Raw genomic sequence first — 21,966 nt, forward strand, 5'->3', positions numbered from 1 at the left:
CAGTGGCACAATCTCGGCTCACTGCAACCTCTCTCTCCCAGGTTCATGCAGTTCTCCTGCCTGAGCCTCCCGAGTAGCTGAGATTACTGGTGTATGCCACCACACCCGGCTAATTTTTGCATTTTTAGCAGAGACAGGGTTTTACCATGTTGGCCAGGCTGGTCTCAAACTCCTGACCTCAGGTGGTCCACCTGCCTCGGCCTCCCAAAGTGCTGGGATTACAGGCGTGAGCCACTGCGCCCAGCCAAGAAATGTATCTTTAGGTGACCACATCGACGTGCAAACATCCCAGGGTATACATACGAGAACCTAGATGGAATAGCCTACTAGACACCTAGCTATATGGTAGAGCCTATTGCTCCTGGGCTACAAACCTTACAGCATGTTACTGAATACTGCAGGCAACTGTAAGACAATGGAAAGTATATGTCTAAACATATCTAAATGTACAAAAGGTACAGTAAAAATCTGAAATAAAAGATAAAAAATGGTACACCTGTGTAGGGCAGCTCCATTACAATTTCATGGGACTGTCGTCATATATATGGTCCATTGTTAACCGAAACGTCATTTTGTGGCACATGACTACATTAGGAGAGAACATCTCCCCATCCAGACATTCCAGCGTGAGTCATTTGACAAACAGTAGCATCTTAGGTGGCCCTATAATGCAGAGAACATGATCATCCTATAGGAATAGGGCTAAGACCATATAGTACATTAAAACAGAATGAATGATTATATAAGCAATGTTCATGAAAAAGTTTAAATACACATCTCCTGATAATTTTTCAGTTGTTTATTGGAAATCATAGATTTTTTTTTTAAAAAACCCACTAATCATTTTGTCATACAAGAGCAAAATTCAAATAATACAAATATTTAACATTTTGGTATAAAATTGACAATATGGAAAAAAGATGCAAACCAACCAAAAGGTAAAAAACTTTTAACAATAACACTGTGTATAACCATCTTCTATTCAAGTGACCATCCAAGCTGATAGTTTTTTTTCCCTTTGTTGACATTTTTAAAAAAGATAGCCCTGCATTTGGAGCACCAAAAAGTTTTTTCCTTCTTTTTTAAAAGGTTGGAACCCTTTTATTTACAAATACTCTTCTCAGTACTTTAAGTGTGATGAGGGAATCATCTAGCAACTTCCTTCTTAGAAAAAAAAGGAAGTGCCTTCATATTTCCTTGAAATTTAAACCTGCTCCATTCTATTCTAAGCAAAAATAAAAAGGACACGGTGCAGAAGAGTTCTTTCAGCAAATAAATAATAGTTTCACAAAAGCACTGCTGTAAACAAGATCACTGTGATGGCCAGAGACACTGATGTTTTCAACCAATGGCAACTTTAAACACTTCCAAGTATAGATACACAGGGTATATATGGCCAAAAGGCAATACATCATTAAAGAATCAACTAATAAAAATTAATTATAAGCCTGTTGCTTGGTCAAATATGCTTTTGTTCGCTACGTTTTTTAAAATTGGTCAGAAAACTTAAACTGTAATGATCTAAAACCCTGCATCTACTCTGAAAGTAACTACAACCTAGAATGTCTGACATTGTAGTTTTGACATTAGTTAAAAATACTAAATTATCTAAGCAATGTAAACAAGCCTCAAATTTCAAAATAGAAAAAAATTAAAATTTCTGTAAACATTAAAAAGCTACCTGCTAAAAATTGTTAAGTATCATCATCCAGTTGTGTATACTGATAAATCTTTTTTAGTTTTGTTTTGCATGTTTTTAGACATTACCTTATTATATGAGACATCTTATTTTCCCTAACAGTGCCTCTGCTGTCAAAGGTGTTCGAGTGAGTTCAGCCACTGTTGCTGAAGTCATTATTTTGGCCTTCATATAATCTCCCTAGCAGTAACCACCACCTAATTCTTTCTGTAGTGAAGGGAGGTAGTGTGTATTATAGCTACGTTTTTATCCTGCTTTGTAAAATAAATGTAACTTACTTTATTCGATCTCAGACACATCTCTTTGATTGCAAGGAACATGCAGCTTTAAAAATGGTTTAAACCCCAAACTGGCAACTTTTCCATCACTTTTTTACTGTTTTCAAGTATGAATTATTTAGAAAATAAAGATCACCTCTGACAGCTATTTGATGAAAAATAAATTGTTTTATATATTATAACTTTGATGTTTAATGCTCTCAATTTAAAACTCTGAACTTGGAACAAAGTGCTGTGGTTTATAAGACCTTGTTGGGGAGGAGTGGGTTAATTTTAGTAATCAGTACAATGACTTAGACACTAAGATTTCATTTTATAAAATTATGGATAAATTAGGCTTGTAATGTTCTCTCTTTCCATTTGAAGTCTCTCCATTATTATATTCCTCTATGTAAACTACATTCAAATAACAACCTTAAACACAGACCAATATTGAATATTTAAAAACCAGTTGAAAACTTCATTAAAATCAGCTTATTTGAATTAACAATGGTTTCTCCCTAGAGAAGGACCCTATGAGCAACCAACTGCCCATGTTATGTGTCATTTTCTAATACTTTAAAAAAAAATCCATTAAAAACATACAAAGTATTAGGGCAGCATTACTAATTTTTCTCAAAGTTCTCATTAAAATTTGAAAAAAGATACAAAACAAAGGTATTTTAATGACTCTATCTCCAATAGCTACATGGATGCGGTAAGAATTTGTCTGTTTATAATAACATTGGACACATTTTTCTACATCTCCTCTTAAGAACAAGAGACTTTCTTTTACCAGATTCATGTACTTTCTCTCCTATGCTGACCTTTCCCTGCCCCTACCACCTCCACCAAGTGCTGTTTAACAAAAATAAACTTGTTTACCTGGTCTAACAATATATTCATTTCCTTGAAATGTTGTACTATATGTTCATTTGGTATTTTCCAAAAGCAATTATTCTAACATCAAGACTTCTTAATAACGTCTCTACACCTCACGTATATATGTGGCATTACATGAGAACTTGAACTTCCCTTTAGTTTTGTTTTCACTAATAATATAAACCTTTTCTAAATACGAATTCTTTGAAATGAATTTAGGCAGTGAAATAGATAAGTGATATTAAACAGCTTCTAGAATCAAAGAAACATTCTGATGGACTAGGCTTTCAAAATATTTGTCTTTCATGCTCATTTTACTTAGGGTATAGACAAACATTTAAAGGTTTTTTTTTCATCCAGGTTTGACTCAGTGACAGTGAAAACATACAACATTCAAGTACTATTAGATAAACGCAGCCCTACAAGGATATGTGTCCACATAGCTAATTTTACAAAGGAGAATTATCTTCATTAATCTGCAGTATATTTGACCAAAAAAGCCTTTTGAAATGGTTTTTACTTTAGGATCTGTAGCATTCTTCCAAAGGTCCTGGAGATCTTGTAAATGTCCATGAGATGTCATCATTTTTTCGTAGATGCAGGGATGATAAGGAGTTTTACCCTCTCCAGAAAAAAACACATGGTCCTGTGGTACTATCCCTATTTTATTGGCACAGAGGCCCATGAACACATCGTCTATGTAAAGACTAGAATTAAGTGTCTGTGACGCCTCATAGACTTTGGCAGCTACATCACCGGAGATTACATAGGCAGCTCCAGCTGTATAGTCAGGGTAAGCTGGCCACTGGTACATTTCATAGGACACGTAGTATTTGCTGCTTTTATCTCTAATGGGAGGGGCACCACGATGAACACGACCAATCCAAAAGTCTTGAACACCAATTTGTTCTAAACTTTGAAGGTATTCAATCAGATTTGGCATGTGAATAAATATGTCATCATCAGCAGTCATAAGAAATTTGGCATGTGGACAATAGATATTTGCCCAACTGAACTGCATAAGTAATTTCAGAGTAAGATTGTAGAAAGAATCAACAAAGTCTTGCTGAATTACATCATTGTACATTTGATCTTCCCAAACCAGTTTTCTTTGTAGTTCTTCTCCCTCCAGTGGACTAGGAGTTCCTAAGGCAAACAGAGTTTTGATGTTGGCATTCAGCTGAGACCGAACATAATTCTCATTGCCCCACGTCTTTCTAATTGCGGAACGTCGATCATAGTTTTCAGGAGCGGTTTTTACAAATAGTAAAAGGAGGACGTCTTGAGCTTGACACTTTTCCTTGTGGTTAATCAAGTACTGGTAGCGAGGCCCCGCTGAGGTGTGCTTCAGAGACAGGGTATCGTTCACAAAGTCATAGCTATTTATGAGGTATCTGTAAGAATATGACTTCATATGGCTCACAATGTGATTATCGATCGGTTCCCAAAAAAACATGAGACTCACTATAAAACAAGTTGCAAATAAGTGAATAAACTGCCATTTTTTGACTCTTCTGCCACTAATCAACATTCTCATATCCACTCAAGTCTGTTTTTATTTAGGATCAGTTTTAAACAGGCACTGGCTTCTTCGGGACCATAGAACTTCGTATTTCGTAGAGTAAGTGTCCATCTTAATACACGTTGGTCATTAAAAATGGAAAACAGTTTTCTTATTTCACAAAATAGTTTCTTTTAATCCCATTTTTCTGAGATTGTGAAAGAATGGAACACCCTGTAGAACGAGGACACTGGCACATCAAAATTCTTCCACCCGGGCATCCTTCAGGAAGCGTGGTGGGCGGCCTCATGTGGCTCTCCCATGTGAACATTCCATGCCACCTATCAGAGTCAAGAAGAGAAAAGAATCACAATCACGTGGGTTACTGAGGTGCCAGAAAAACATATATTCCTAATTCCTTAAAACCAAATGTAAGCTGCCCGATCTGGACAAAAGGTGATGAGGCACTTAGTATTTGGCAGAGGCATATGGCTGTTTATTTTTTTTTAAAGGAGGACAGGAAAAGGGAAAAAATTGCTTTACACTGTCTTCCCATTCAGAATACAGAGACCTTTTTCTACTCCTACTCTTAAAAAAATAAAAAAAAAGCTTCCCAAACAGCTATAATCTTGTATACTTAGGTTCAAATTTCACAAATGGGTATATTCATGAATATACTGACTTGAATATGGTCAGGAGAAAAGTAGATACACAGATTAAGGCAAAAATCTTCAATGAAAAGAAAATTCACAGCAGTAAAAATCCATTAAGGCTTGCCCCAGACAAGGCAGGAATAAGACTTCTTTTTTTTTTTTTTTAATTAAGGTTCATAATCAAGGAGCCACAATTTGCTCCTTGAAAGCAAACTCTCAATAATCAAAATTACTTTGTGAGCCCCAGATTTATACAGCCACCTTCTTTCTGCACTTCTTTATTTGGAAATGCAACAGGCGCATCAATGTAACATGTTCTAAACTGGGAAGCAACAGAACGTAGCCAACAAGCACTGTCTTTGTAGTCAGGCAATTTGAACACCAATGCTGCCTCAGCCACTTATGGTTTCTTGTACCATATCATGCATCTAACACAGAAATTTGACAAATTGGGGTAAGACCGTTTAACTCAAAGTCTTTGTGCAAATTAAATGGGAATATACATGATAAATGAAGGGAAGCAGACAGAAGACAGATCATTACCTAGCACACTAGGGTACTCAAGTGTCATTTCTTTTTTTTTTTTTTTTTTTGAGACGGAGTCTCACTGTCTCCCAGGCTGGAGTGCTCCGCCTCCCGGGTTCACGCCATTCTCCTGCCTCAGCCTCCCGAGTAGCGAGTAGCTGGTACTACAGACACCCGCCACCATGCCTGGCTAATTTTTTGTATTTTTAGTACAGACAGGGTTTCACCGTGTTAGCCAGGATGTTCTCGATCTCCTGACCTTGTGATCTACCCACCTCAGCCTCCCAAAGTGCTGGGATTACAGGCGTGAGCCACCACGCCCGGCCTCAAGTGTCATTTCTAACCCATTCTGTTATCTTCTCCCCTAAAACCTGCTATTCCTGTTTCTCTTTATTTGTGCTTAACTGCACTTCTTTCTTCTGTGCCTGAAATCTGGAACACCCCCCACCCCATTTCCTCCACTTCCGTTATTTAAATGTTTAATCCTGTGAATCACTTCAAAATCTCTCTTCACCCCTTCATGTTATCATCTCCTCTCACCCAGACTAGATGATCCCCTGGCCAACCCACCTTCCACTTTACAAAGGTCAGAGTGACCTTTGTAAAACTTGGATTTAATCACGAGACGAACTGAGCTTTTTTTATCTCCTTCAGAGCCTCCCCACTAGTTAGTGACAAGATGAAGTCTAGCCTGGCTCACAGGACCCTTTAGGATCTGCCTCTCCAGCTATTTGGTCACATCATTTGACAATACCAAATTACTGGCTGAAAGCACAGTCACACTTGCCATTTCATATGCCCTGGTCTTTACACCAGCAGTCTTGTGGCCTGGCTACCCTACCTCCCTTGCTAATATCAAGTCTATAGACATCCTTCTCTGGGAAGCCTGAATTGGGATCAACCCATTCCCTGAAAGATGCTTCTCATCTCATCTGTATTGCACCAGCACCTTCTTTATACCCCAAACAGAGACTTTTTAGGCATGATGTTGTAGACACCCTACACTCAGCATCCAGGTCAGTGTGTGACCCCTGGTAGGCATTCCCCAAATGTTGGTGCAAAGAACCATGCTGGGGGTGGAGCCACCGTTTACTCAAAGTGATGGTTACTGGGGAAAGATTGGGGGTCAGGACGCCTAGCCAGGTGCCACCTCAGATGAGGTCCATGCCATGGCTGCTTACCCCAGGTCCTCTCTTTTCTTCCACCACTGGGACACAGCACCCTCCTTCCTCAAGGATTCTGTCCCCAGTGCTTACCACAGGTCAAACACTTCCTTGGATGGCGAGGTAGGCTGTCTTCCTCAGGGGTGGTACATTAGTTTCCTGGGCTTTGGACAGGACTGACAGGGAGAGAGTTGTGTAGGCTGAGCCACATAGCAAGCCCCAGGGCAAAGGCCCTGCTTCATGCCCAGAGATCTGTCCTCAAGTCCCCCTGCCTGTTGACCCCTGATAGAAAACCAACTGCACACACTGAGTGCCCTGCAGAAGGGGCCTAGCCTCAGCTGTGACACCTCCATCCCCACTTCAGAGCTTTCGGATCCAGCTGTATTTCCCACCCCCATGATCACTCCACATCAGGGCAGAGGCAAAGGCCAGGTATATAAAATGTCCAGTGAGGACTAGAGATTAGAGCCAAGCCCCATTCAGACTTTGTCCAGAGATAATCAGTATAGGGCACATTTTATTGCTAAGGGCACTGATGTGAAAACTGCATGCACCACTTAGGAAGCCACAGCCAGCATTTTTTATTTTTTAAATGCAGAGTGTACTGAAAGTAGTAAGAGCAAGAATCACTTTGTGAAACTTTTGGGTTTTATGTGTGTGTGCGTCCAGGGGTGTCATGAGAAATGTGTTACTGTGCAGGGGTGTCATGAGAAATGTGTTACTGTGCTTTACCATCACAAAGGCTGAAGGCCGGGCGTGGTGGCTCATGCCTGTAATCCCAGCACTCTGGGAGGCTGAGGCAGGAGGATCACTTGAGGTCAGGAGTTTGAGACCAGCTTGGCAACATGGTGAAACCCCATCTCTATCAAAAATACAAAAATTAGCCGGGTGTGGTGGTGCACACCTGTAATTCCAGCTACTAGGGAGGCTGAGGCAGAAGAATCGCTTGAACCAGGAAGGTGGAGGTTGCAATGAGCTGAGATCATGCCACTGCACTCCAGCCTGGGTAAGAGAACGAGATTCCATCTCAAAAAAAAAAAAAAAGACTGAAACACTGCTCTAAGGAACAGATCAGTATCAGTAATTTCCCCCTTGGATAGGCTGGTCATTTCTGGACTGAATGCTCTAGAGGAAGGTGAGAAATACATCAGAAAATACCAGTTTCTGATGGTGGCATCTGCCTAAACTTTGCATTCAGGGGCCCACTTTCTTTCGGTTGCTCTCTCAGTCTTTATCCACAGTGCTCACCCAGATAATGACCATCCTCTGAAGCCTCAAAGCAAGCGCCCTCTGGTCTCCTCCACAATACACCTTGAAGGAACTGGAGGCTTAAACTAAGGTAACGGAATTCTTGATGGCAGATTTTAAGCCAGCATACACATTTTTAAGAAATCTAGGAAAATTCTCAACTGAAAAGCATCTGCAGTTTCTACTCTAATTGACCCTGGGAAGGGAACAAAGAGGAAAGTAACCTTTGGAATCTCAGGGATCAAAGGGAAAACCAGCTGCCTATTCCTGAGCAGCTGTGCCCAGCAAGCTCCAATGCCAGCTTGCTTTGCATGTCCTAGAGTTGTTTGCAAGTCTGAGCTTCTTGCTAGACTTTATGCCCACAAGTCCAACTGCTCCCACAACCAGTGTGCATCCATCTGACTCATTAAAGGCGCTACTATCTCTCCAGTGAATCAGGCCTATTACTCACCAGGTTGGTGCATTGCTGCTGCTGCTTATATGGCTACTGTAAGCCGGCAGCTGGTTCAGAACATTCATTTTGTCCCCACCCTCAATATGTATGTATTTACCTTATTTTCCTGTATTTTTTCAACTGTTCCAAATTGACATCAACAAGTCAAAATGCTTTCTGAAAAATGACAAAAGACCTGTCACAAAGCCAACATCCCACGCTACTAATTCAGCACAGCATGTGAAGTTCTAAAATGAGAATTCTCCCCCTCAGTCGTTTGAATTTTTTAGCCACCATTTACATAAATCTCACTGATTTACCAGATCTCACTGATAATACGGGAATGATAAGGGGAAGACTTAGGGAAGGTAAACTCCTCATTTGTATTACACAGCTTCACTTGTATCACAAAAGAACATCTGAATTCCTCCAAATTGAACATAGTCACTAGGAGGCCTTTCCCAGCCTAAATCAAAAGCACTGCCCTCCCCCGGCCTGCCCCCGATCTAAATTCATCAATTACAAGTCAACACTGTTGCGCCCAGCTCCGGCTTTGCGGATGGAGACCACGCACATACAACTGGCACTCACTCTTCTGGTTTCTTACAGCGTCTTAAAGCTTCTCTAAAGCACAGCTTCCAGCTTTCCTATTCAGAGTGCAGGGGAGGGCCCTAGGAAGACGCCCACAAAGCCTGCCGATCTGGTAGAAGAAAATGCTGGGCTTGGCAGGAAACAAAGCAAGCCCAATGCCGAATGCGAAGCTCAGCAACCATCCACAACAGACTGCTGTGGGTGCAGCTTCCTTTGTGTGCCTGCAGCACGGGTCAGTGGCCAATCAACAGGATAGAAACTCAAGGGTTACCCCTGTTTGGGGCCAGATTTATTGTGTAACCTTGGGCAACCCTCACCTCACTCTGATTCGGTGCTTTAATCTGCAAATCGGGGATGAATATCCATGTAATGTCACTGAGGGGCAGTAAAAATTATAGATGACTTCAGAGCCTGCTGAAAATAGGAAATAGAAAAGCATGGGAGAGAAAAGGACAAAGAATTGCTTGGAAGAAAATATGCAGATATCTCAAATACAACCTGGGTTTGCTTCTATTTGGACTGAGAAGAAGGGACAGGTATTCTTAGTATTATCTTTCCTAATAGAGGTAGTCAGAAGAATAAAGAATAGAAGTAGGAACATCAGAAAACAGGTGATAGACCCCAAATACTTTTCAGTCTGGGAACCGTACCCCTCAGTTACTCATAGGAATATTCTTTCACAAGAGAGCTCTTTAAACTTTTTGGGAAGAAACTAGTTAGCACACCCAAAGGTTACAAGTTTCCCTGCAATAATCCCTGATTTTTTAAAACCTTACCCCTGCTATCAACTCATTTATTTGTGGAGTCTACTTTTGTGATGCTGAGATAATATGTAAAACCTGCTATCCATTTTGAAGTTTTAATCAAGACGGGGAGGTCCACACTTTTAAGTACAAGTTAAACCTCAGTCTCCAGTGTTTCAATTAATCCTACAAGTATATGAGTATTTACTCTGCGAGTTCTTACACCAGTCACAGTGGGAGATCATGAAGAAGTATTTTACAGTCTCCAATCTCAAAGCATTTACAGTCTATTTGTGACAAGACTCGTAGTTCCCACATGAAAGCATAGTTCCCACAGACAACAATGGACAAATCCTGGTAAGGTACAGTGTGTCAGCACTAATCTGCATGATACCAACCCCAGGCGCAAGAGGAAAGTCTCTGGGACTAGTAGAGAAATCAGTGGGGGTTAGATTAGTCAGGATTTTAGGAGGGCTTGAGGATGACTAGGATTTAGGTGGCTGCAGGAGTAGGAGCAACCTTTGTTTCAGACAAGAACTGCATATGGCAGATATTTGAGAAAGAGCCATTGATTTGAAAGCAAAGAGGTGGGAACCTACTTATGGAGAACCTTGAAAATCAGGTAGAGGAGTCTTAGAGGGTACAGACAGCAGCAGGAAGTCATAGAAATTTCTGGTTTTGTTTGTCATGGTAACTCCCTTGCTCAGTATTTATTAAGTTTGAGCAAGAGGGATTAAACTGGCAATGGAGGTACAGGGTGAAATGCAGAATGCCTGAAGATCAGGACGCTGGTTTCTCAGGGGCTTGTACTGATGCCAGATGAGGTGAGGAAGGCCTAGTCGAGGGTAGTGGAAGTGGGGAGGAAGGCCCTTTCAAGAAAAACAAAGACCTAGCAGGACCTGATGAATGACTGGGATGGGGAGTAAAGGAGGAAGAGGAGAAGTGAGAACTAATTTCAAGCATTACCGACAAGGGAGGGAAAACTGGTTTCCTGAGTTAGGAGTGAAGGGGATTGCATTTGATTTTAGACTCGCGTTGAGTTCGAGGGTGATGGAGAGACAACAAGGTACAGATGTCCAGAGGGTAATAATCTAAGACAAGCTAGACAGGACTGGGGAGATCCAGGTGGGTACTCTGAGCATAAAGATGACTAATTTCATGAATGTGGATAAGCTCTCTAGGTGGAGAGAGAGCAATGGGCCTGAAGGAAAAATAAACTCCGGAGAAGGAGAAAAAGGAGGAGTCAATGAAAAAAGGGCTCGTTCATCAGAAAATTAAGATGGGGTTAACAAATGGGTAGAGTGGGTAAGCAGGACAAACAAGGCCCTGGTCTTGGAGCTCTAAGTGGGGAAGAGAGACATTGACCATGTAGTTAGGGTTGTGCTGGGTGCTATGGGAGGGTCTAAAGATGGACCCTGCCCCACTTGGGGGCTGGTTTGAGGTTGGGGAGGGCAATTTCCAGGAAGAGAAGCAACAGTGAACTGTATTTCTGCATTTTACTTAGGAGACATACAACACATTCAAGTCTAAGGAAACCTTATGATGTGTAGACCATTTTGTTCATGTTGTCTCCCAACACTCAAGACAGCTTAGCAGCCAGGAAGTTGTTTACGTGGCTTCACTAAGAACTGCATTTCTTCTGAGACTTCAAATTCCAGGATACTCATTCTATAGTATGCTCACTCCTAGCTGCAACTTCTAAATATTCATCGAGAACCTTCTGCCACCCCACCACGCTCAGCAGTCTCCTGACCTTTCTTCCTCACGCACCTCCCCTGTCTCAGATGCAGAATCATCATCGGTCACCTTTGCCCTCCCACCCCAACAACCCCAGACCCCAGCGCCCTCCCATCTTCCTGTTCCTACGACACCTCCAGGGATGCGGGGGAAACGGAACTTACCAGGCAGGCAGCGTCACCACAAATGGCACTATCTAGCTTTGGGCAAAGTTTTCAGTGCCGTGTGACTGTTCTTGCACTTGTCCCAGACCTTCTCCCTTTCCTGGTCTCTTCAGCAGCCATGCTAAATCTCCCCCTCCCAGGCTCTGTCCCCTCACTCTGAAGACTTCACCTCCTGTCTGCTTCCTAGAGAAAGGAGGAGACATCAGACACACCATCAGCTCCTCCTCCCCTTGTGGGCTGCCTCCTCACGGGCTCCCTAGTTCCCCAACACTCACCATTCCCTCTGTAAACCATACTGATTGGTGCCAGGACTACAGGGAGACAAGGGAGCCACTTACTTTAGGTGTACAATTTAAGTAGTCAGTATAATAATTCAGTAGTCAGTATAATACTTTGATGCAGTATTTTTTAAAAATCAAAGTTACTGCAAAAAATCCACAATGAACAAAATATCAAAACTGTAAACCAAGACAGCCTCCAACCCTGCACTCACACAGCCCTGCCTCACCTGATTCCCCTAATCCCTGTCCTGCTGACTGAGACGTGCTGGGGGCTGAATATTGCTGACTTCTATGGACATGCCTGCATTCTTAGTATATGTATGTATACCAACCTAAAGTATCATAAAACAAGACTAACCCTTAGTGTATATAATTAAGTATCATAAAACAATACTAACCCTTAGTAAGAATTAGTATTGTTTTATACTTTAATTTGGTGTGTGTGTGTGTATATATATAATATATATATGTTCCTCATTCCTTTATATATTTTACACTTTTATTACTTAATATTCATATATATATATATATATGAATGCCTACTTCTATTCCTATTTTTTTTTAATGCTGGACATGAAAACCTCCTCAAACGGCTGTCTGAACCATGAATAGATTGTGTTCTACATAGCCGAAAACACCAATCTAGGAGGGAATCAAACCTCTACCATAAAATCATCCTCTCTTACTTCAGTTGTTGCCAAAACAAGAACAAACCCAGAAATTCTATATAAGAAGGCAGTATAATTTGATGGAAATACTAACGGATTAGAAGAAAACTAAGAAATTTAATCATTCCGTTCTAGTTCTGATGTTTTCCTTGCTGGGGAAATAAAATATCGTAGTGAAACCTATATAGAAAAGAAGACTGAACTGATAATTTTCTTCATTTTAAAAATCAACTTAATATTTGGAATATCCCCATGAGTCATGAAAATATAATGATCCCTTTAAAAGTGACATGCTTATAAAGCAGGACTATATAAGGCTCCTCCAGTGAGTCACAGGTTTTTTAAAAAATTCCTTTATATTCTCATGCCTTTATATCTTTTACATTTAAGCTTTTATTACTTAATAAAGTCCCATGTGGGAGAGTTTTTAGTTCCTGTCCAGACATAACTAAAGGAAAGAAAGATAAAATCTTCTGTACCATCTTTATGCTGCATTTTGTTCTACATTCCAAGTTTTTTTTTCTGGCTTCTTCTTGTCATCTGTTTCCTATTAAGTATAGCTAGGACCAATCTTCAGAAGCCAAATTACCTTGTTGAGAGAGATCAGGAATAAAAAGCCCCGCACTTCCTGGAAAAGCTATAATTTGATCTGCATAGATTTCTTCTTAATAAATTAGTTACAATAATTGGTGTTAAGAAATGTAACTAGTTACTATTTGGTACTAATTGCCTAGTCTATTTGCTCAAGAAGGAAGGAGGCAATGTGAAATCTGAATTTATAACTCACATTTTAAGGTGAAACATTAGATATCTTTGCAACTGTTGTATTTCCAATATAAGACCTCTAAAAAAGAAAAAAATTTTACCTAATGGCTGTTTTCAAGTGTTTTTGTGCTGGGACTTTAGCTATATGAAACTTTATTTCAAGCCATGGGCAAAAATTAGAAGCCATTTGGAATTCTTATCCTTCTGCAGAGAATACATTTATAGAGTTAGTTCTTGATTCAGTGTTAGTCCAAAGACTTTAAATTCCACTTTAGCAATCATGGCTCTGGGACAGAGGAGAAAGCTGGGTAATAAAACCTTCAATGTGAATCCAGGTACAAGATCTCCACCTATGTAAACTAAGCTATATCTTTCTTTATAAGTTAAACATGGGTGTAGATTTGTTTGCTGGTTATGGGGGAAGTAAAGACAGGGAAATTTCAAATGAACAAATGGGTAAAGACAGACCCTAAGTCTTTATTAACGGGACTTGTGGCATGTGATTATAGATTATTCTTATATTTTAGGGATGTTATATGAAATCAATAATTCCCAGTAACCAGTTTGATTATGCAAAATTTGAAACAAATTTTAAAAAGCTGACATATAAAGGCGGTCTCAGAGAGGTCAAACACTTGCTTTTCTGAGCTTGGCCCTCTGTGCTCCTTCTTGCAACACAATATAACTCTTGTCAGTTTCTTTCTTGCCTACTTAAGAAACAAACTTCTCCTTTTACCCAGTCTAGCAACCAAGACAGGCTCCAACTCTGCACTTACACAGCCCTGCCTCACCTGACTCCCCTAATCCCTGTCCTGCTGACTGGGACATGCTGGGGGCTGAATATTGCTGACTTCCATGGACATGCCCGCATTCTTAGTATATGTATGTATACCAACCTAAAGTATCAAAAAACAAGACTAACCCTTAGTGTATATAATTAAGTATCATAAAACAATACTAATCCTTAGTAAGAATCAGTATTGTTTTATACTTTAATTTGGTATATAACGGGTATGTCTACTGTACACCAGGCCCTGTTCCAAATGCCTTACAAATATAGTAGCTCTTTAAGCCTGACAACAACCTTTGAAGAAGAAAGGATCTCCCTCCCCATGTTGCAAAAGATATAACGGCAACAAACTCCAGACCCTGTAGCAGCTTAGAGCAGCTTGTCAGTCCCAGCCCCACCCCTGTGTTCCTCACCTGCCCTTTCTCCCTGGCATAGGCACGGGTTTTCCTGCAGTTCTCATCAGGAGGGGAGGGCAGGGGAGCAGGTGGGCAGGGTCAAGAGAAGCAACCCCAGATGGATGAGAATTTGCTTCACTGCCACAAGTTTGAAGTCACTTCCGTTTTGCTGCATTTTTGTTAGCACTGTTCTTACTTCTTTTACTAACATACTCTTTTTCAAACCTTCCATTTCAGTTTTCCCTCCTTCTTCTTCTTGGTCTCAGTAGTACGAGACAGTGGGCAGAAGTGACCTCATCAATCTGTGTCCTTTGAGTGTAGTCTTTCATCCACAAAAAAGATTCAGGGACTCCAAGGACAGAGATCCAAAGTCGCAGGAGGGGGAGAAAAAGAGGTGGGGAGGAAAGAAGGAGAGGAGGCAAAAAAGTACCAGAGTCAGGGAGGATGTTGTAAGCAAGTATTGGGTAAAATGAAAGGCAAGGAGTCAGACACAGACAGCATGGCCTGGAAAAGCTGTCATTCTCTAATGAAAAAGCTGTATCAAAACCGTTTTCATGTGTAAAGGCAGGGAAAAGCTGAAGATATATTCGAAGTCAGCTCATAAAATGACACATAAGAAGTAAACCTGATGAAGAGATGTAAACTAGTTATCCATCATAAGGTAGATGAATAAAAAATACAAGTTCACCTATCAGTAAGAGTAAGAATTATTGCCTAAAATGCATACCCATCCCTTTAATGTGACATAAAACATGCTACAAATAGCCACTACCCCCAACCCCACCCCTGCCACCCCACTAGGACTCCTCAGACACAATGACTGCTTTATTTGAGACACTAGAAGAACAACGTTCACTCAAGCTAGAATTTTTCAAACATTCTTGAGATTTGTTAGGCTGGCTTTGTCCCAGAAAAACTAAGATACATTTGAAATGTTGCATTGTGTTGGGTAGCCTTCATCCACGAATCTGTTATTAGAAACCCATATGCAGTTGGCCCTGTACATTCATGGGGTCTACATCCTCAGATTCAACCAACTACAGATCAAAAACATTCTTAAAAAAACTGTATGGTTGTGTCTGTACTGAACATGCACAGACATGTTTTTCTTGTCATTATGCACTAAACGATACTGTGTAACAATTGTTTACATGGCATTTACATTGCATTAGGTATTATAAGTAATCTAGAGATTATTTAAAGTACATGGGCCAGGTGTGGTAGCTCACACTTATAATCCCAACTACTTGGGAGGCTGAGGCAGGAGGATCATTTGAGCTCAGGAGCTCAAGGCTGGGCAACAGAGCGAGACCCCATCTCTAAAAGCATAAAAAGAAAAAAATAAAGTACATGGGAATACTGCATAGGTTATATACAAATGATATACCATTTTATATAAGGGACTTGAGCATGCATGGATATGGGGGGGTGTCCTGGGACTAATTCCCCAAGGATACCGAGGGACAACAAACTATGGACCCCAAACCAGGTGCTCTGTGAATGAAGAGCTTTCCTCTGAGATGAGGGAAGCAGGGAGAAGATGGAAATTGGGGAAGGCTTTGTGGGAGAGGTGACAAATGAGCAGGAGCTAGAACAGAATTCAAATGTGGGTTTGCGGAGGAAAGGAGGAAGACACAGCTCAGAAAGAGAAGAAGTCTACAGCCATACCACCCTGAATGTGCCTGATCCTGGCTGATCTCAGAAGCTAAGCAGGGTTAGGCCTGGTTAGTACTTGGATGGGAGAAAGAAAGGCGAAGGGAAGAATATGGCAGGGAGCATTTCAGCTGGCTTAAAACGGTGAAGTAGGCCGGGTGTGGTGGTTCACGCCTGTAATCCCAGCACTTTGGGAGGCTGAGGTGGGCATATCAGGAGGTCAGGAGATGGAGACCATCCTGGCTAACATGGTGAAACCATGTTAATTTTTGTCTCTACTAAAAACACAAAAATTAGCTGGGTCTGGTGGAGCATGCCTATAATCTCAGCTACTCGGGAGGCTGAGGCAGGAGAATCGCTTGAACCCAGGAGGCGGAGGTTGCGGTGAGCTGAGATGGCTCCATTGCACTCCAGCCTGGTGACAGTGAGACTCTGTCTAAAACAAAACAAAAAAAAAGGTGAAGTGGAGGGAGCAGGGAATAAGACATTCCAAGAGACACTACGCAGGAATTTTTTTAAGCACATAAGAGAAAAAGTTGTAGCTTGAATGGGGAAATGTCAAATCACTTAGTTTGGCTAGAAGTTAGGGTAAAGGGAAAAGACGGAAAAAAGGAGATCAGAAAGGTTAGCTATGGTCGAATCATAATAAGAAAAATCAGGATTCAGAAACAGGGTGACGATATAACCCAGTGTCCGCCTGTTGTCCAGTGGCAGTTCCTGTGTCCCATTCTGGACACTGTCTTTAGAAACAGCACTTGATAGAGGGTTTATAACACAGAGGTACAAAAAGTAGAAGATGGTGTAAAATAAGAGGTATGTGTAACATGTTTCTGTCTTGGTGGATCAACGTTTAGTCTAAGTTAACTACCATTTATTAAGTGCCTGCCCTATTCTAGGCATTACAGCGGGCAGCCCTGAAAGTAGGTTAATACCCATATTTAACTAATTCGACAAATACTAACTTATCACATACTGTGTAGCAGGCCATGGACAGGATGCTAAAAAGACTTCAGAGATGTTTCAGGTGTAGATCTTCTATCAAAGGGTCAGTAAATATTCCAGTGCAAGCTGGAATCTGGACCTGATGGAGGTGAAAGAGAGTAAAAAAGCCCAGAGTGTTTAAATGCAAACAAAAGTAGATGTATACTGTGCCTCTCCATTTGCTGGTCACATGAGCTCGACTTGTGTCTAAACCATGTACCAGACAGTGTTTTCTGAGGATCATTTGAGATAACTTATTGACAATATCAGTCCAGATTAGATGTTCCATCTGTGCAAATTTCCTTTCTCTAGAATCTGTTTGTGTAGCTTTACCAGGGTTAGTTCATGGATAGCTGATTTTTTTTTTCAGGTTTTTTTCTTTTTAGAATACTAAGCTATACTCATAATATGCTTCTTATCAAAAAACATTAATTAGGTAGGAGTTTTTAAAAATACCGATCTGATGGCTAAGGGCCATTTAACACATCGCAAATACTGTTGAAGCAGAAGTATCGCCCCTAATTGACTGAATATGGTCCTTCTCATGTTCCCCATTATTCCATTAATGGAATACTGGTCTTCCATTATTCTTGACAGGAAATAACATGGTTCCCACAAGCACTTAAAATACATTTCAATTAGGATGACACACGTATAAGATTATACAGTCCTCTAAAGTAGGAGAAGGAAACCTGAGGTGAGTCCATCCTTGAACTTATTTTGCTTAGAGCACTATGAAAAAGTTATAGAAAGTTATAGGAAAGGAGCAAAAGAGTCAAATCTGAAATATTAGGTGGATCTTACTTAGGCTGTGGAACAGTATTTTGAACTTGAACTTTTGGGCTTTGTTGCCTACACACTTGGTAGAACATTCTCTTTTGTGGAGAACTGGCTTCTAGCGTTAAAACCTTCTATGGAAGAGAAATCTGAATAAGTTACATATCAAAGCCAGCATCTGAATTTGTAGAATTAAAATTTTTTAAAATATCGCTTTTTTATTCAAATCTTGTCTCTCACCTGATCAAGCTTCTTATCCTTTAAATATAAAGATTCTTACTTCTTACATCCCCTATATATATGTAAACTAATACATAATAGTTAGATATTGCATACTGTAAGGAAAGTATTTAATTCTAGATTTACACTGTTCCGGCTACATCTTTGCTCACAGAGATTCCATATCAAAGGGCAGAGCTCTTGTAATAATTTACTGTGCCTCAGTTTCTGGAACACGGACATAATGAATTCCTCTCCTTACAAGGTTATTCTAACAATGAATTAAAATAATGGCTATGGAAATATTTCAGAAAAGGCATAATGTATTATAAAAATGCAAAGCTGAGACCTATTTACTTCAGCATATATAAAATCCCCCCAAATAGGGTACATTTTGTTATTCTGAGAAGCGACCATTTCCTTCTCAATTTCTCCCCGTTTCTTCCTGACACCTGTGTTCTGAAATGCAGATTCTAGTGCAATTGGGCCTCAAAAAGAACTTGACCCTTTACAATGTGAAAGTCACCAAGTGCAATGATTCTAGCCAAAGTGACCCATTTTAAAAGATGACCCATTTCAAAACCCATGAGTTATTATTCAAGCTGTTCTATTTTTGAGAATTAGAAAGGTTTTTTTGTTTGTTTTTTACAATCTCACCATTTGAATGTCTTTTATTAAAAGAGAAAACTGATCACCACTTTAATGAAATACAATATTTCATTTTCTACTTGATGGGGCCTGTACTTTATTTTGAAAATTCTTCTGCACCTTCTGAGTTTTCTCTGGGCAGAGCAGTTATAAGCATCTCTACCTCCTACTCATCCTCATCTCCCACTTTCTCAGGAACAGCTGCTCTGAACTTTGGCTTGGGCCTTTCCTGTGATAACACTGGTTCTACATTAAGGTGCCACAGGGAGCCTTGCAGGGCCGGGAAGGGTCAGCCTGAGTCAGCCTCCTCCTCAGAGAGTGCTCAGTCAATGCTCAGAGCGTGTGCAGGAGGAGAAGGAAGAGTGAGAAGGACAAGCAGGTTAAGTACTGAATGGAAAACATTTCGGGTATTGCATTTAGCTTGCTTTAAAAGCAAAGAGTTGGCCCCAGAAAGCAGCTTTCACCTCCTCACTTGTGACCAGATAGAAAATCTACCATAAATTTCTGAGAAAGTTATAACATCAGCTGCTGATCACTAATCACCCTTTCAGAAAGTTCAGGTTGGGATCATTTCAGTGCCACAACTTAATACGACTACCTTCAATCATCCTTTTCTGGGTCAACTTCAGCTTTTCACATTCCTCTCCCATCCCCCACAGGGACCAGGCAAGGTTTCCCAAAATAAAGGCACAGAGGAACAAATCCAATTCTGATGGATGTACTTTCATGAGATAGTTACCATAAATATGAGCCTCAGGCCACCACCAGCCACTGTGCGATTACCACATCAGTGTCCCTTTAACAAGATCCATAACCTAAGAAAACCCACACTGGCCAAGAATGTACAGGGTGTAGTCAAGAGTCGAGTTGAAAACTGTTACTTTTACCTATATGGTATCCAAGCAAGCAATTGCCTCTGTCACATCAGGATTCAAAATGAAATTAGGCAGAGTCAAAGGAAACAGCGGCCACGACCTCCCCGCCAGGAAGATCTGCGGCTTCAGTCTCCCCGCCTGCCCACTTCCCTGTCCCCATTTCCCCCTGCCAGTAACTCGCCGAAACCGTTCCCAGGCTGGCGGTTTCCTCTTTCCAGCCCGACGCGGGCTGTCGACTCGAATTCAGCCCTCCAGCCGGAGGCGGGTGGCCGCAAGTATGGGGCCCCCGGCCGGCAACTGAATTGGTGGGCGCGGCGTTCGCCTCGCGGCTCCCGCGCCCGGGCCGGTCCCGCCACCGAGGAGCCGGAGCTCCTCAGGGAGTGGGACCGCGCCGGCCCCGGGAAGCCACCCCAACCGGAGGTGCCCGGCCCCCGAGCCTACCTGCCGCACCTGGGCGGCGGCCGGGCCTGGGTCCCAGCCGCTGGCCACCCGCGCGGGCAGGCCGGAGGGAACAAAGACGCTCCGGGGAGGGGGCGAGCCTCCTTCCCCGCCGCGCTTTCGGAGGGCGGGCTGCCGGGGCCCGCGGCAGGAGAGGCCTCCCCGATTTCCCGGCTTCCCGGCGCTGGGCGGTGCGCGGTCCGGGCCAGGGCGGCGGGCCCCGAGCCCGTGTCCACGCCAGCCGCGCGCCCCCGGCCCGAGCGCGCGTTCCCACCTGAAGCCCTGGCGCCACCCGCTGGGCGAGGGCCAGCGTGTCCTCACCTCCTAGCCACTCTTCCCCCTCGGAGACCTCGCTCGGTCCGGAGTGGGCAGACTCGGAGCCTCCCGCGCCGGAGACCGCAAACCGCTCGGCCGAGGAGGCGCGCCGGGGGGGAGGGGGGGCGGGGGCGGGGCGGAGGGGGCGGCCCGCAGCCCCAGTGCCGGGAGCCCGCGCGGGAGACCCAGGGAGCCCAGCTCCGGGCCGCGGCACGGAGAACGAACCATCCGGGGCCTGGAGACGTATCCCGCTGAGCAGCCAGAACTTTCCCCATTTAGCGATCCGGAAGAGAAGTCATCATTCCCACCCAGAGAAGCCTCGACCCGCGGAAAGATGCGGCCGCGGCACAGCAGTGTTTTCACCACATAACTGACCACAGACTTATTCCGCGCGGAACCACCGCCCAGGGCGCTCCGCCAAGAGGCGGACTGTGTTGGCCTCGCGGGTCCTGAGCCCAGGGCACGCCGCGGTTCCTCCCACACGGGACACTGGTTCTGTCGCGCAGCAGATTAGGATGGTCTTTTCCTTTCCGAGCGGGAGCTCTAAGGCAGGCTCTCAAGCGGGTCTTGTTAAAAGGTTTCTGGTCACACCACTTATGCCTGGAGCTCTGGGGGCCTCAGTAACAAAGGAAGGAAACTTAACAGCAAACTAGGGCTGCACTGCCGCGAACCGTTTCTAAAATACGAGAGGAGGGGGAAACCCCGCCCCAGCCCAGCTTCCCAGTAACTTTACCTCCAAGTCCAGTTTCATTTCAAGGGCAGTTTAGAGCGAAACTCACCAAGTCCAAGCCCAACTCTTTAAATGTCCAAATCGGAGGTCGGCTTTCCTTCCCGCATCGGAGCGAAAGTCGCTGGTCTCAAGAACAAAACTTGCGGGCTTTAAATCTTGGGCGAAGACTGGACGGGCAGCGCTGGACTGGGCTCGCTTTCCCGGCGGGATGCGGGCGGAATGGGGGCGGGCCCGGGCGGGGGCGCTAGGCTCCTAGCCGCGCGCCCCGCACCTCTCGGCGTCACGGCCGGATCCTGGCCCAGCCCGCCAGACCGCCACCCTGCCGGCGCGTAGGTGAAGGTAATGGGCCCGGCCCCAGTTTGTACTTGTCTGTAGATGAGAATTCCAGGAAGTGTTTCCCTGCCGCTCTTCAGTTAATTGCGATCACTTACTCAAATGGCCAACTGGAAGCCAGAGTGCACATGAATGTCCTCTTTGAACTATTTTCCTCCTTCAGAATACTTCTTGCAGGTAACCAGACAATATGGAGAGATGCGGGCTTCTGCTCAGGGAGAGAGATTATAAATGAATCCTGTATGCGCTTGGTTTCTTGTTTCCTGCATGTTGTTAGACCTCTCTCTAAAGCCACAAGACATTTAACGGAGATAATATTTTGAGTGATTCTGTTATTGTACCTATTTCAGAACATGATAGAAAAGCAAAAGATTAATCCAAATACTTAAGTAAAATAAAAGCTTTGAGTTTGTCATAAGAGGAAGAAGACAGGTAATGAGTTAAATATATGACTGTTGAATCAGGGTTTAAAACAGTGGGGCCAGCAGGCACGGTGGCTCAC

The 21,966-nt window shown here is 42.8% G+C and overlaps 2 protein-coding genes across 10 annotated transcripts in view; one reads left to right on the forward strand and one right to left on the reverse strand.

Annotated features, from left to right (window-relative positions):
- Nucleotides 1-21,966, forward strand: part of MCF2L2 (MCF.2 cell line derived transforming sequence-like 2) — a 251,181-nt gene that overhangs the window by 162,738 nt on the left and 66,477 nt on the right. The window lies entirely within an intron of this gene.
- Nucleotides 782-21,543, reverse strand: B3GNT5 (UDP-GlcNAc:betaGal beta-1,3-N-acetylglucosaminyltransferase 5). Of its 9 annotated transcripts, XM_030931552.1 has the most exons (3): nt 20,090-20,332; nt 19,661-19,689; nt 782-4,680 (listed from the first exon to the last, which is right to left on the reverse strand). In XM_030931552.1, exon 3 carries the CDS (start codon nt 4,373-4,375, stop codon nt 3,242-3,244), a length of 1,134 nt encoding a protein of 377 aa, XP_030787412.1. In that variant the 5' UTR covers nt 4,376-4,680; nt 19,661-19,689; nt 20,090-20,332; the 3' UTR covers nt 782-3,241. The 9 variants fall into 9 exon arrangements, with proteins under 9 accessions (XP_030787412.1, XP_010364524.1, XP_030787418.1 ...); XM_010366222.2 differs by lacking the exons at nt 19,661-19,689; nt 20,090-20,332 and adding an exon at nt 21,181-21,543; XM_030931558.1 differs by lacking the exons at nt 19,661-19,689; nt 20,090-20,332 and adding an exon at nt 20,777-21,089.

The sequence above is a fragment of the Rhinopithecus roxellana genome, chromosome 1, assembly GCF_007565055.1.
Source record: "Rhinopithecus roxellana isolate Shanxi Qingling chromosome 1, ASM756505v1, whole genome shotgun sequence".
NCBI lineage: Eukaryota > Metazoa > Chordata > Mammalia > Primates > Cercopithecidae > Rhinopithecus > Rhinopithecus roxellana.